Consider the following 16,851-nt stretch of genomic DNA (forward strand, 5'->3'; position numbering starts at 1 on the left):
TCTAGTTTCATTTATTTTATAGAATTTTACATTTGTTATAATATTTTACACGTTGTTTTTTTATTCTTTATCATTCTTTATATTTGAAACCTTGGACTTACATTTTCTCTTGGACTAAGAAAAATGCCATCCTCATAGAGTAAGGAGAAGTTAGAGAACAAAAACAAATACGAGACTTATTGTCAATCTATCGAGAAGAGAATAGCGAATGAAAAGCATTTTAATTATGATTAAAATTCAGTTCTGGAACCACATAATGAGAGAGAATATAAGTAGGTATACCAAATGATCAGATTTCAATTGCCTAACATCCAAATTTTGATGTGGAGAAATCTGCATCTGGTGACAGCAGCTGTCAAAATTGAGTTGAAAAGAAAAAAATAAATCAGAAAGGAGATTTTATTACAACCGTTCACCAAGGGATTCGTTTTCTTTATACCGTTTTGATAACGATGAGGACAACAATGGGAAAATAAAAAAATTGAGCCCTGTTTGAAACAGAGGTGTTTGTTTTCGAAACAATACAAGTCTTTTGCGAGAGCTCGTACTTTGGCGACCGACCTCTTCTAGTTTACGTCTATTTCTTGTGAAGACGTCATATCACTGAACTCCACGCATCCATCAGTGTTGCCAACTGGATGAACAATACAGTCGCTACACATGAGGCAAAATTCCACTATCCACACATCTGTTACGTCGATTTATCTCTCCCCTACCTCGATGATTAATCCTTCACACGAACATTATCTAAACTTTGGGTGTTCATTTGAATACCACGCGTACAGCACCAGCACATTGGAAATCAGGCTCACTTGAATAAATTTGGCAAACTCGCTTCGCTATATCCATTCCCTTCGAATAGATTTATCGGAAGATTGATTTTCTCGGAGAGACTGTTAGTATCGCACTCCCTCAACAAAAGAACTAATTATTCCCTCTTTTTGTCTTGACTGGCGGTTGGAATTTATATTCAGAATAATTTCTGTGTGTGTTGGTTTCCTGTGCACTCTATGACTCAATAATCCATCTTCTTATCGGTTCCCAGCACATCAAAGAAGGCGATTGCCCTTTGGTATCCTCGTTCTATTGCCGTGAAGAATATAGTTGCGTATTTAAAATTGAAACTATTTTTTTTCACAGTTTTTCTCGTATATCTTTGGAGCTGAAAGAGCTAGACTAGATTCTTTGGTACCTTCTCCCACACCAGAAGTAAAGCAATATCTCTCGACGGACACTTCACTAACCAAGTTAGCATAGTCAGAAGAAGACTATATCTCTCACCGTTTCAGAGATCCCACGCAAAGACTCAATTTTGAAGAACCCTGTATGTAATAGAGTGGCCAAAAGAATGCTATTTCATTATCTGAACGTAACGCAAAAACAATTGTCCTTTCAGCCAATCTCTCCTCTAACTTGTTCCGCTGCAGGGAAGCAACGTCGTGGGTCACAATAAAAAAATAAAAAACATGATATTGGCGTTTATGATTACCTTCCTGGAGACTGCGTAGGGCGCCTAGCTGGAGAATTTGGATTCGAATACGGCGGAGGTGGACCCCAAACGTAGACCCCACCAGCAGGTGGCCGATTGTCCAAAATACTATACGACCCCGTGGAACCTGCCATTTGTTCTTGAAGTGTACGGTCTCCTCCAGGTCTGTTGCTGAAGCCATACTGACTGTCGGCACTGCTGATGCCTCCCTGGTAGGTCAGAGAGTTATCTCTGAAAACAGATTCGAGTTGAGAATTCAAAACGCAAACGTGTACCTAAACTCACCTCTGCGAATCGCTCTGTCCTCCATTTCCTCGGCTCCAAGGTAACCTCCTCCAACTCCATCCGCCCAAAGCTCTGCCCCTATTGGGGCCTTCCGAATTGTTGGGAGGTCCGTCTTCTGGGTTGGGCGAGTAGAAATTCCCAATGCGACCGGGGGCCCAGAATCTGAAACGAAAGCCAATAAATCTTCTTGAACGATGGATCAACTCTTTTCTGCTTGGAGGATAGGCGGCTGTGTAAAAGAGAGAGAAGGGAATTAGCTGTTCATTGCCCAGGATTGACGCTTGCTGAATCGTTGTGAGGTTCCTAGTTGTTTCCTACCATAACTTGGTTACTAGGTTGAAGTTCATCCAGGAAACAAAGAGAAAATAGCATTTTATGCCAGATCAGAGTCATTCATAGCTGAAGAGGAAATGAAGACCGACCCAACGAAAATCAAGGGTGTGAAGTGCTGGCCTAGACCAAGGGATAAACTTGAGGTTCACAGTTTTCATGATTTGTACAAGAACTAGAGAAACTTCGTGAGGGACGTCGGAAAAATCTCCAAAATCCTTCAAGGGTTATGGAAAACAATATTTACTTCGACTGGAATCATTCAATTGATTGAAGGAGAGACTAACAACAGCAACCATGCGCATTCCAAATAGAATTATATCCGTACTGAAGATAATGAGGGAAAGCAACACTTTAAATCAGAGGTTCTCAAACTTATTTTGTCTACCGCCCACTTCAAGAATTAATTATTTTCTAGAGCCCCCCAAATTTGTTTACTTTACTACATCTTAAGAATCACAATCGCAGTCATTATTTTAATAATTAAATTATGTGTGTCATGTGAAAACAAGATTTTCTGATGAGGGTAATGTAAAACACCATTTTGTAATATCAGGAAAATTTTAATCATGTTATTAAAACAAACATTTCAATTTGAATTTTAAAACTAATCTAATGTTAAGGATGAATTTGATGATTTTTAAGAAGTTTGTTAATATCAGTCTCGAAATTACTCAAAAACAGCCGTAAGTCACCGCGTTCGGTAATCTGCAACCGATATCTCTTTTTAGTTAGCAACGTTGCCACAGCACTAAACCCACGTTCACACAAATACGATGATGGAAATGCTACCAAAAATAGTTGAGTGATGGATTGTGATCCAGGGTACATTTGCGGGATTGGCTTTTGTAGCCAAAATTCTTGGTATCCATTTTTTTATTTTATTTTTATTTCCTCGTTCGTTATCAGTTCTATGAGCTCTTCTTCCAGCTGGGGTGATCCTGCTGTGTTGACATTTGAAAAAGGATCCAACACCCAGTCCAGTATTTCCAATTTCAAAATGTCCTGGAATCGTTCTGCAAAATCACTGTGTAGGTTCTCCAAATGTTGGCAGTAAACAAGCAAGTCGTCGTTGTTGAAGCATACTGCTGACAAATTAGGGAAATTGCGAAACTCACGTCTGCCGATATTATTCTTGTATAAGAGCAATGTGGCTACAAATTGTTAGTAAGGAGCGTGTTGAAGGGATGTTTAATGGATCATTGTCAAGAAGTGAATAATGGTAGTCATTTTGAACATTTAATTTAATTGTAGAAATTTTCTCAGTTATGATTGCACCAAACTTAAAAAACTTTATATTGCTGAACAGAGGACTAAAATCCCTTTCCATCAAGGTGCCACACGACCCCCTTTGCTATTTAAAATTTTCGAGGGGCTGCCTATAATTCAGAAGGGGTGCTGGAGGGGGATAATATTTTCATCATGTAAATTGTCAATTTAAGAATAAAAATCGACCTGTTTCAGATTTTTTCCACAAACTACATAATAAAAGCTGAAAATGAATGTATTCCATACATATGGACCGCACTGTATATTCCGCGCTATACTGCTCTTTCTTCTTTTTTGCTTCCGACATAATTTTGTCTTCAAAAATGCCGAAGTAAAGAATCGAGTATTAAAAACTTGCTAATGACACCACTCACAGTATTCACCACCGCACGTACCTAGCTAGTCGCTAACTAAATTCACTTGTTTTCGTGATATCGTCGAATGACATTACTGGCTGGATGGCGCGCGCGCTTTTATATGAGGCAGCGGGCGGGCCTAGTACTTTCGAGAATGAAGACTAGAAACTTCTCGCTTCGCATTGAAGCTTGCCGCCATCTATTGTACAGTTTGACAACTATCGGACAGGAAATAGTTACTGTCTAATCCCCTAGATGGCGTTACACGAGGAAACGCGCGTTAAGCGTAAAGGAGCGGTAAAGTTTGTGTTAAAAGCAAAAAAACAATTTTAAATTAGCCATCGCCCCCCTAAACCGCTTCAACACCCTCCAGTCTTCTCTGTGCCCTTTACTGCCCCCCTATAGGCCTCCGGCGCCCACAAGGGGGCGTTATCGCCCACTTTGAGAAAGACTACTTTAGATAAAGCCTAGCTAAATTATTTCTTTATTGTTTCTTTAGTCATTGTGGAAATCTGTCGAACACTTTCACACCTACCTACTTCGAAAAACCACCTCATTAGCAATTGTCTTCATTCTGTACAGGAATACCAGTTTTAAAGTTTTAGGTCATGAGTTTTATCTTTAGCAGTCTTTCGCGGCTTCTGCCTCATTCGGACGTCCACTGTGTTCTGTATCATAGGTGTCTCTACGACTACGTTTGAAGTCATCAAACCAAAGTTTAATTGTTGTTTCTGATAGAGCGCAGTCCTTATAACACTTTTCAAGCCATCGCTTCGTTCGAACGATATTTTTTCCCGTCGAGAAGCAGCGTTAAATTAAAACACTAACTTGCTTTTGATCCATTGTTTTGAAAATAACGAAAGTAGTGCCACTCTTGGCACAATAACTCACAAACTTATGAGTAGATCATCATGAAATTTCAACAGCTTTCTTTAGAAGGTTAGTACTAACTAAAAAAGCGGTGAATGCAATATGAATAGCGCCTATCTATGTGTTAGGCCGTAAACTTTTCAGACCAGGCAGTATTGATTGACCGAAACTCACCTCTCTGTCGGAATATGATTATCCCAAGGATAAACTTGGGGTCCGGGTGGCACCGAGGGATAGCGACATTCTTCGCAGCAGCTACAGTACGTCGATGGAGGCATCGAAGGCCCCCTCACTGAACCGTGGTTACTCGAAGGGCCGGACTGCTGTTGGTAGAAGGATCGGCATCGCAGCTCTAGTTGTTCCCAGTACATTTTCTTCTTTTCGTGGCTGAAAAAGGAGAAAAAAATCATCGAGTATCCACAAACATCTTCTAAGATAACAGTACACGGACTTATGAAATTGGGCAAAACCTGGTTTGACAAAAGATTCTCAGATGTTGCTGCGATGATAGGCGAGACGTCCGCAGCAGTATTCTGTAATTTCTCTAGGGCTTTCGACAGTGTGGATCACAGAATATTGCTAAATGAATTATTCTTTTATGATTTCGAAGGATCACCTCTGTCAAGGTGAGGAATAAAACATCCAGGTTCTCCAAACTATGCCATGAAGGGTACCAAGGATCCGTGCCAGATCCTATCGTATTCCTTGTTACATTTCATTTCCACTCTTTTCATTTTATACTGTTTGCGAAGCAATCACAACACAAAGAAACCCTTTTTGTCAAGCAGTACTCCAAATAAATCATAATCAGAATGCTGACATCTACTCAAAGTCCATACCATTTATTTTGTTAGGTATACAAATAGACGTAAAGTATTCTTCTTCTTTTATTTAGTCCTATAATTGAGAGTGAAAAGTGAGGTACTTTCAAAGTAATGTCATACTAAGAATCGGTAGGCACCCTCTGTGTATATGCTTCAAGGGGCGGATGCAACAGGTGGTAGCATTGCCTGAACTTTGAACTGATACTATTTCAGATTTCAAAAATCAGAGGAATGAAATACAAAAGCCTTCATGGTTTCTAGAAATAGGAATTCGATCAGGAGTTGTAAGGTTTAGTGCTTTAAACCCCAGGGTGAGACCCTGTATTTTGTTACTTTTCCTTTTGAAGCAACCATTGGAAAGTGTGCAAAATTTCAGAACTTCAACACTTTGATTTCTTTATACAGTGAGTTTGAATTCAATATTGATTTTCCATTATTTCTTATTCCTCCGTTTATTTCAATGTTAGGGATACAAAACCCTATTGAATCTCTCAGGTAAACTGTATTCTTTGTTTTATTGGTATGCTTGAGGTGTCTCCTATTCCAGTGTAACTAAGTTGGTTTACAGTGACAAGCGTTGTTAAGGGTTACAGTATTTTTTGAAAGTTCCGTTGATGGTGTCCGAATAATAGATTTTGATTTGGTAATCCTTTTCAGCACTTATATTTGAATATATTTATAGAATAATTAAGAACTGACCTGCGGCTTTACCTCCCCAAATCAAGAGATGATCATTCCAACTGGGCAATTTCTTGCTCTTAATTAGAAAAAGAGTGAGGCTACTGTGTAAGAATTTGGCGCCCAACGCGGGGCCCACATATATGTGAATGATTTCCCTGATATCAATATGAATGAAAAAATTATACTATTCACAGATGATGTCACTTTATTATGGTGGGGAAAATGCTACGATTCTTTGAATAACACTATTGAAATCGGTTTAGAAAAAAATAAATATTGGTGTTATTCAACTTTATTATGTTTCAACTTTAGCAAAACCGACATTATTTCATTATGGATTCATGCAGTTCAGTTTTTGAGGGTACTGCATGAAAAATAGACCATTCTCAAAGTACTTTGGCATTTGGATAACTTTCTGAAATATAAAATACTTGAACAAAGTCAGTATTTGTTTTAAAAAAAATGTAAAAAACATCTACATAGCAAATGTTACGGACAATTGCAAAACCCTATTCGTTCGTGATAGATTACGGACTATACCTCATATAACCAAAAAAATCAGTGCCGTAACACTCGTTTCTCAAAATATTTCTCTCAAATCCCGACCGGACGCCACTGACTAGAAATGAAAATCGTGTTATATAGCAGAAAGTATCTTTTGCCGTGTTGAAACGGCCGAGTTCATACTAAAGTTATCATAAAAATATTTTTATCAGTTTAGTTCAGAAGTTCAAACCTTAAATAAAAGCCTATTACTGGGAAATGTCCTATAAATGATATATAACTATATTAGTTACATTTCCTGAATTTGACGGAAAACTCACCTTAGCAACTGATATACCAACATGCACGAAAATATGCAGACCAAAATTCCGCTGACTGACAGCCCAAACATAGCTCTGAGACAAGAATATAAGGCGCCGTGTATAACCTCACAATCGGGAGTTGCGTCGAAAACGTATCTGCTCCCTAAAATAAAATATACATCATGATAGAAGTAGCTGAAGATATCTCTAATAACTTGTACCAAATGCACAAATTTAAACTTCATCTCAACAAACTCAACCCTATAGAATTACAGAAAAATGTTTGTAGTCTTTGGTAAATAACTTGACATGGATGTAAAGGGTTCCTCAGGGATACACCTTGGGTCCTCTTATACTTCTAATTTTCACTGAGAATATTCTGAATACTGATGATGCAACCATTATATATGATTATTTTAATTTGAAATCTGAAGAATGAATAAAACATGATTTCCTCCATTTTGATGAGATGAATTCATTCATCAATACCTTCTACAGACAATGGAACAAATATAGACACACGTCCATTTCTGAGTGTATAAAAAATCTAACATTGTCAAGGGGAATATTGAAAAATCCTCACCTGGAAAAATAAACTTTTACACTCACCATCGTCTGCTGTCGCATGAGCTTCCAATAAAACCGAATAACAGGTACAAGTCCTAGTTTTTTGAGTATAAACACATTCTCGAAGCGTTTGCAACCTGTTCATGTGAATGACAGTTGTCGTGATTGTCACTAGAACGCAAGTCAAGGCACACACCAAGCAGCACAGGCCGCATATCTTTATCTGAAAATAAGATCTGTCACTTTATCGAAATCAATACCAAAAACTCGTAAATCGACCCCACTTGTGCGTTGTTTTTCATTCGAGGTCAAATGTCACAAATGTTTTCGCGTAGGTATATAATGAGCAATTTTTTGCTGGTATCTTGTATCGTGTTTTGTGTCATTGTCAAACTTGTTCAGTTTGGTCTATAATTTAACCACGAATCGACTTACGAATGAACAACGCTGGCAAATTATTGAATTTTAGTATCAAAATTCATGCTCGGTGAAGAAAATGCATCGTGCACTTCTTCCAATTTATGGACAGTTTCGTCGGCCTACTGAGGGAGCTATTCGGAAGCTTGTGACTAAATTTCTAACCCAGTTCACATTATTGGACATTAAACCACCAACACGCATACGTAGGACCGAAGAAAATATTGCGGCTGTATCCGCCAGTGTTCGTGATGACCGTTGAACGTCGATTCGCCGCCGTTCGCAGCAGTTGGGCCTCTGTTACTCCACTACGTGTAAAATTTTGCGAAAGAATTTGGGTGTATCTCACGTTTGGGGCCCGTCATTGGCCGCCTAGATCGTGTGAATTAACGCCTTTGGATTATTTCTTATGGGGTCATGTTGAGGCTCATGTCTACAGGGATAAACCAGCAACGACTGACGCTCTGGTAGCCAATATTGAAGCATTTATACGTGAAATACCGGTCGATATGTTAGAGAGAGTGTGCCAAAGTTGGACCTTGCGCATGGGCAAGTTTCTGCAAATTCTATATTATATCGACTAAAATCAGCACTTTGAGAGATCGATTGATAGTCAACCTTGATTCAACCTTCTATTCAGATCATATGATTTTGAGATCCAATGATCGCTAATGATTTCTTTCTTAGTAGGGCGGAGAATGGGCAATGGTCAATGATAAAGGACCTGACTGTCATATCCGTTTAGGAAAAATAGTTAAAATGTCAAATATACCAACAAGAAGTAGTTGGAGTTAACCTTAACAAAATATTATTGTTATCAATAAAAATTGAAAGTTAATTTTCTCCTTTTATTAAGGATAATTATTTATTTTTATAATCGCTTTCTTGATTACTGTGTAATTTTTGTCAGTGGATTTGTTGCCAGAGCCAAAATCCCAAGAGGTAGATTGTTTTCTATACTTACCAAATAACTGTATCTGTTCTTTCTTCTCGCAAGACTCATAACACAAAACCGGTAAGAATCAGCTGAAAGAAATTGTGTTTTAATTAAGTTTCGAATGTTGTGGAAATTCGATGAAACATATTGGGAAAAGAGGGTTTTGCCTTTCTACTTATACGAAACCGTTCTTTCTCAAAAATATATCTCCCCATTAAATTTCAACATTGTCAGTCGAAAAAAATGACCCCTTTCAAGAATTTCGTCTTGGAAATCGAGTTAAAAAAAAGATGAAGAGCTCCAAATTAAAGATGAAAAATAAATTAAAACAAAATAAAATAATAAAATGATACACAGTCGTAAAATAATCTCAAAAAGGAAATGCAATGATATGACATATATGAAGTAAAGATGACGAACTGGAATACAAGCTTGAAAGAAAAAAAGAAAATTAAAAAAAGATTAAAATAAAAGACGTAAATTTTCCTTTTTTTGAAATAAAGCTTTTTGGAAAGTCGTCCACATTTTTTTTATACTAATGAACCCTCCTTTCCAAATAAGGTAGTAAATTTGGACAACACAATGTTCTGAAAAGTACAATCATTCATTGTATCCGTGATATATTATACAATATTCACAAAACAAAAAATAATATAGCAGTATCCATTCATTTATTCTACGAGTATGGTTTGAAAAGTTTCCAATCTGTAACCCATCCAAATAGTACGTACTCGATGTTTTTCTCTGCAATGAGGGAAGAAAAAGAAGTCGCTTGGGGCTAGATCTGGTGAGTAAGGCGGCTGGTCAAGCAGTTCAAACCGTAACTCGTGGATTTTTGCCATGACAACCGCTGAGGTGTGACACGGTGCAAATGTGGTGGTTTTCCCCAAGTTCTGCCTTCAGCTCGTCTAATAATGGTGCGTCCTATAATGATTTTTCCTTTTTGAAGACAATCTATTGAAATAACTCCATGAGTATCCCAAAAAGCATTCGCCATCACTTTCCCAGCCAAAAAAACCGTTTTCCTTTTTTTTAAGGCCGATTCCCCTTTAGCAGTCCACCGTTTGGACTGTATTTTTGTTTAGGACGTATAACGGTGTATCCAAGTTTCATCTGCAGTGATTAATCGGCGCCAAAACTTAGATTTATCGCGCTTAATCTGCACCAACAGAGCGTTGGAAATGTTCATTCGAACACGTTTTTGGTCCACCGCGAGCAAACACGGCACCCAACGCAGGGACAGATTTTTCATGTCTAAATGTTCATTTAATATGTGACAAACACGTTCATTTGACATGTTCGTAACCTCTGCTATGTGTCTCTCTTTAATTCAGCGGTCGTCTAGCACCATTTAGTGAAATTTTCATCGGTAGTTGTAGTTTTTGAACGTGGCGAACGTTCATCGTCTCTCAAGATCTTACGGCCACGTTTAAACTCAGCTGCCCAAAATTTCACTGTAGTAAATGATGATGCAGAGTACCCACACACACAATCCAATTCATCTTTGATTTGCCTTTCAAAAACAAATATTTAATGACAGCTCGATACCCCTTTCTGTCCATTTTCATGGACACTCACATTAAGTCACTGAAACGACTGTTTCATAGCAACTGCGCGTCCAAAATGGCTAAAACTTTGGTGAGTAGCTGTAAACAGATGAACAACGACATTCACTAGCTTTTATTCACGAGTGTTGCTATCTTCATGTTGAGATCTGAAACTTTTCGGACCCCCCTCGTAAACATCTAATTTTTTATTACTATTTTTGTCTAAATGTGACTCACCATGGTAGCAGGCACAAAAGTGGGGATGGTTTCGAAGTACCCCAGAGAGGACGTATACGACCTGAGTAAAAAATATACAGCTAGAAATAAAGCCCCCAGGATGGTAGCTAATCCACCACAAGAACAACACCAGAAAACGTATTTTCTGATTCCTCCATTGTTGGGGTTTGCTGAAAAAAAAAGAGGAAAAATTAACATTCCAACTTGGTTTGGAATCTTTTAATTTTTGTTTTTCATTTTTGTTAATAATATTTTTTAATTTCCAGCTTTTATTAATATTTCAATTTTTCATTTTCTGGTTGTAGCTTATATGTTATTTCCTTGTAATTTCAGTTTTTTGTTTTAATAAAATTGTCATTTTCTGTTAATCTTTTTATTTTTTTCAGGGATTTCAAATCAATTTATATTAAATTATCAATGGAAGTCCGAACTGGTGAAATATTATTTAGTTATTTTGGACTTTTTTTTCAGACAGGAAAAATTTTTAATACGATTTTTTCGAAAACATTGAATAATATTTTCAAGATGTATTGGAAATATTTATATTTGATATATTTTAGACGATGTACATGCACATTTACAGTTGTACAACAAATGTTGTTTGTATTTCGTGTATAAAATTTGTGTTTTCATGGCAGTAACACTCTCATGCGCCACTAAAAAAATACTCCTTTCAAGCACTTAATAGAAAAATAACTATTTTCATGAAAAATGAGAAATAAAACGTTCTTATCGTTTTAACCACTTGTATTTGTAACTGACGCTACTGCTGTTTTGTCCTATACGGATATTTTAAAACAATTAGATTTTGCAAAAATAAGTAATTTTTTTGCACTATCCGCTTGTATACAGTCGAATTTATTCAACTCGAAAAATCCATGCACTCTTTTGCCTACAAATCGAATATAAACAGTCTTGAAATCATCCAACCACACATTGTAAAGAAATAGAATGCCCCAAAACCTCATATTTGAACCCAAAAATTGCCACATTTTCAGTTTTTTTTGACTCATGAAAAGTTTCTTTTCATGAGTTATTTTGTTCTTTCCTTCTCTGGAAGTTTACCATATTTTTTGTTTAATGATCGATTACTAAGACAGAAAGCTTTTTTGCAAAAAACTAACTCCTACTGAAAATATTCATTTTTTGATTCAAATCTCTGTAAATTTCTCTCACACCAATACTTGAAAAACTGCAAATAATTGTCCACTGTTACTCAACAATTTTTTTGAAAAGATCAGTTTTCTCAATGTATTTAGGGAATTTAACTTCTGTCTCCGGCAGAAATTAGTCTTATTACCAATATTTTCATATGCATAATAATCTGTGAAATCCGAATTTTCAACATATTCTCAACTTTTGAAACAGTCGGTTTTGTCTATTCGAAATTAGAATTGAAGAAAAGAGAATTGAAACTTTCTATGTTTTCTACCACAATTATTTGTAACTAACGTTACTGCAGTTACTGAAAATGTCCTTATAGAAGGAAACTGCAGTAAGTTAGTTACTTCATTATGATTTCCCACCACGTAGTAACGGCTACATCCATTAAATTAATGGAAATTATAAAACGACCTAATCACCAATGACCTACGAACGACAACCCTCAGAGCCTAGGATTAACGAGGTTTTACTTATCAACGTGCGATCCCTAGCAGGTCATAACATACAAAAACTAAGCACAGTATTGACCTTGAATTAGAAAGTAACATTGAAAAATCGTCAAATTTGCACATAAAACAAAATCAACTCACAAGTATGTGGTAGGTGGTGGGGATAGGGTTGTATTGTTGGGGGTATGTGGTATTGAACCACCTGCATCACGGGGTACCCGTGCATGTTTCTTCCAAAAAATAGACACCCTCAAGCTGAATTTGACGAATGAAGACGGTTTTTATTGTCACGTTCCATTGTTTTCGTTGGCAGATCTATCCAGCGATAAGAGTAGCACTACTATAGAAGTTTGGAATTTTCAACATTTTCAAAACACGCCCGACGTTCACATTTCAAGAAAATTCAACAACGACAAGGTATCAGAGCACTTGACTTCGTCTTTTTACAGACACTGCGATTCTGTTATCTGAATTTTGATTTTGGAGGGATGACAGGCCTTAATGCAGGACCGCACTCAGATTTAGGGGTACCTATACTTACATAGTTTCCTTCCGAATTTCAGTTTAAGCAATGTTTCAATGAGATATTTGTTTTTAGTTATTTTCATTCGTTTTGAATATCATATAAATGATATCAGGCATGTTACAGACAGTAAACATTAAAAAATGATACTTCAAAATCATACAGGCTATACAAAAATGAAAAGGGTATATTTTTTATGAGAGATCAACTTTTGATGAAAGATTGGTAGATCATGCAAAGAAGTAGGTAACTTTCAGATAGTCCAGTCATAGTAAGTTCACCTCGGAATTCGAGATACCCAGCTGAAAGTCTGTAAAAACTTGTATATTGACACCCTAGAAGTTGTCTCATAACCTACATATGGTAGGGTGTAAGCAACTAATAAATTTCAAGGTCAAAGGTCACAAAAATCGGGTTTTTGCGCTTTTTTTTTGGAAATATCTCATTTCCTATGGGTTTTTTGCTATTTGTATTTATTATCAATATTGTAGAATACAAAATTCTCTACAAATTTTGTTTAAAAAATTTTTTATAAGGTGAACCGTTTTCGAGATAGAGGGCGGAGAGCACGCGGTCACAGCATCACTTCAGGTCAACCGGTGCCTCCGGTCGAAAACGCGACATATATAGTTGATGAACTATCGATAAATCAATGATTATAAATATTTGTCAATTTTTATTAACTATTATATTATATTTTATCATTTTTTTCCTAACATATCCACTTTTTATTCAGTATTAATTTATTTAACAACACTTACCTGCCCATGTAATTGCAGAATTGTTAATGAAAATATAGGAATTATATTCGAATTTTAACCTAATTAATATTTATAACTTCTTACATGATGAAAAAATAAAAAACAAATAAATTATGAATTAATCTTTTTATTAAAAAATATCATTGAATACATTTATTTTTATTGAAAGTAAAGAAATGGAATAAAGGGTACAAAAACTACAATTTATAATTTCAATCATCTTTTTCCTCTTCATCGTCGTCTTCTGGCTGCTGGTAAATTTCAAATTGGTCTTCATTATCGTCTTCAACGACATTTGTCTCAAGTTCTTCCATGATTTCGGGGTCAAAGGTTCCATCTTCGTAAATGTCGCTCTGATATGGTAGAGCATTGAGACAAGCTTGCCCATTACATTGGCCACAAGCTAAAGAGCATTGCAAGCCCGCTTTCCTGCATCCGCATCGCGAACCACAACCACTCTTGCAGTTGCAGAAAGTTGTGTTTAGCAAATCTTCTGGAGCAGGTGGTAAAATTGTCATGATAGGCTCCAGAAAATCGTTTCGCATTGCCCAACCCCATACCTGGGTTCCAAATCATGTCCTAACCAAGTTTGAACTTGATAATATACACGGTTGAAATGTTAATGAGCAGCTGCACTTGTTGGTGGAATATTTGAAAGCTGCACAGGTTTATTAAGTTTTGTAGACTTGACGTAATGCATATAACGAAGTTGATCGAGACTTTTCACAGATTTCGGAGCATTATAGACTGCCAATAAGGTTTGAGTTCCACTCTAATAATCTCTGGGCCGAACAATTTTCTTCCTCAAATGCTGCTGCAGCTAGTTCATCCAAATTTGTCAGTTTCTCAAAAACTTTTAAAAATGATTTTTTTCCCTTTTTAAAAAGCGCAGAAGTTGTGTCACAGCCACTTAATGCGTGCAGAAATAAAATAAGTTTTTCAGAATGAAGATAATTATCAAAACTTTTAGTCGAGTATATCTCCGTTTTTACATTACCTTTCCCAACTTTTTTAAAGAAAATTTCTTGTTCGTAAGACAGTGTACGCCCAATTAAAATGACAAGTAAATCAATATGTTGTCCTATTATAACTGCAGTTTTTTTAGACTTTGATTCTTCAATTGCAGTTTCAACAATAAGAACATCCGCATCATCTCTGGCTTGTTTAGTAGTAATTTTTGCAGCTTGTAATTTTTCATTTAACATATCAATGAACTTATCTTTGTTATTTCGATTTGATAATAATTTTTCTTGAGTAACTGGTACAACCATTGTTTCATCGAAACAAACTTCATACGTTTTTGAAAGTGCAGCAGCATTTAATGCATGAAGAAAATGATAAAATATAATATAATAGTTAATAAAAATTGACAAATATTTATAATCATTGATTTATCGATAGTTCATCAACTATATATGGCGCGTTTTCGACCGGAGGCACCGGTTGACCTGAAGTGATGCTGTGACCGCGCGCTCTCCGCCCTCTATCTCGAAAACGGTTCACCGTATAAAAAAATTTTTTAAACAAAATTTGTAGAGAATTTTGTATTCTACAATATTGATAATGAATACAAATAGCAAAAAACCCATAGGACATGAGATATTTCCAAAAAAAAGCGCAAAAAACCGAATTTTGTGACCTTTGACCTTGAAATTTAATAGTTGCTTACACCCTACCATATGTAGGTTTTTGAGACAACTTTTAGGGTGTCAATATACAAGTATTTACAGATTTACAGCTGAGTATCTCGAATTACAAGATCCTTACCTAATTTAAGCTTAAATGACTGGATTAAGACACAAACTGGAAGAAAAAAAAGCCCTCTGGAAACAGCTATTTTCATATAAACACTGAGCTTCACGAAAAATAACATGAAAGAACAGATTACGAGAGGAATCAATATGGCATATTGCAATAAATATAGTTCAAAAAAACTAAAAAACATGTTTTTAAAGAACATCGAACTAAAAAGTAGAAAATAATTGTCTTTAAAATAAGCTTAAAACAATAACGATCGAAAAAATACTAGTATTTGAAAAAAATAACCTTTTAGTTCGATGTTCTTTAAAAGCGTGTTTTTTAAACTATATTTATTTTTCAATTTTTAGTTTCATAAGCTATGAAAGCGTATTTTCTAGTTTTTTTAAACAATATTTATGAAATATTTAAGAAACTCAAGATTACGTACAGCGCCATCTGCCCGGCAATAGATCAACCAATAATTTCGATAATTCTGTCGATACAGATCCCGAGCTTGAGAGTTACAAACAAACAAACATACATACAAACATACAGGTGAAGCTAATATAAAGTGTGTAAAAATGAAATATTACGATTTTTTTCCAGACAATGAACCGTGTAAAACTGTAATATTACGATTTTTTTTCCAGACAATGATGATTGTTTATTCAATAAACATTCATTTTCAATAAATACAAAAATTTATTTCAAATTTCAGCTCTATTCTATACATCAGTGACTTCGGTAATAGTTCATTGATGTTGCCTTTGACGGTATTACTGCCACAATTGGTCGATGATAGTTGAAGTAGATTACAAAAATATTGGACATAACATTATTCTTATTTACTTTAAAAGAATATAAAAGTATCAGTAGAAACTGAAATAAAAATTAGTATATTCTGATACTATTAGATTAAGAAAATCTTGCATACCATCAATAGTATGTTTTGTTTTTAAATATCTTGGTGATGTCAAGTGTCAATAATAATATTCTGTGACCCTTGTGATGACACATAGGTACTGAAATATTTAAAAAAAATATGCAATCAAAATATGCATGAGAAAATTTTAATGTGGCTTTAATATACTGGTAAACCCAAGAATATTAGCTGAGGATCTTAAATTATGAATCAGTAATAAATATTCCAATAAATTCTACCATTATTAGGAAATTGACAATTTAATTAATTTTTTCAAGCAAGAGTTTAAGTGCATTATTTTCCATGAGAATTAAATTAAAATAAATTAGTAATTAAGTAAAAATAGTATATGCTATAAAAATTGTGCAAATACACGTGTAAATACTCAGAAGAAAATAATGTTGTATGAACACTAAACAATACAAAAAACACTTTTTTCTAATCAGTTATGCAAATAAATATTATAACTATCATTATTACTATTGAATCAATAACTGACTCGCAAAAATCTGCACAAATGTCTGGATCATCTTGAACACTGTAAAAAATTATCTGTCACAGAAACCGCAGCAGCCGAAATCACAAAGTCCACTCCTGGCGCCAAAAGCGTCGTCATAGCGACGCCCGCGTCTAATAGTCGATATTTCCTCCGTCCATTTCATTTCCCTGGCTTCCCC

The 16,851-nt window shown here is 35.6% G+C and overlaps 1 protein-coding gene across 1 annotated transcript in view; it reads right to left on the bottom strand.

Annotated features, from left to right (window-relative positions):
- LOC111502214 (uncharacterized) overlaps positions 1-16,851 on the bottom strand; it is a 42,788-nt gene that overhangs the window by 14,067 nt on the left and 11,870 nt on the right. Inside the window, 8 exon segments of the mRNA XM_023156222.2 lie at positions 1,490-1,720; positions 1,775-1,936; positions 4,774-4,986; positions 6,929-7,073; positions 7,520-7,700; positions 8,859-8,905; positions 8,908-8,920; positions 10,616-10,785. Of these exon segments, the coding sequence (XP_023011990.2) occupies positions 1,490-1,720; positions 1,775-1,936; positions 4,774-4,986; positions 6,929-7,073; positions 7,520-7,700; positions 8,859-8,905; positions 8,908-8,920; positions 10,616-10,785 (1,162 nt within the window).

Source organism: Leptinotarsa decemlineata, unplaced genomic scaffold (genome assembly GCF_025532065.1).
Source record: "Leptinotarsa decemlineata unplaced genomic scaffold, Ldec_3_MD MMD2_tig00026282_RagTag_RagTag, whole genome shotgun sequence".
In the NCBI taxonomy this organism is placed as follows: domain Eukaryota; kingdom Metazoa; phylum Arthropoda; class Insecta; order Coleoptera; family Chrysomelidae; genus Leptinotarsa; species Leptinotarsa decemlineata.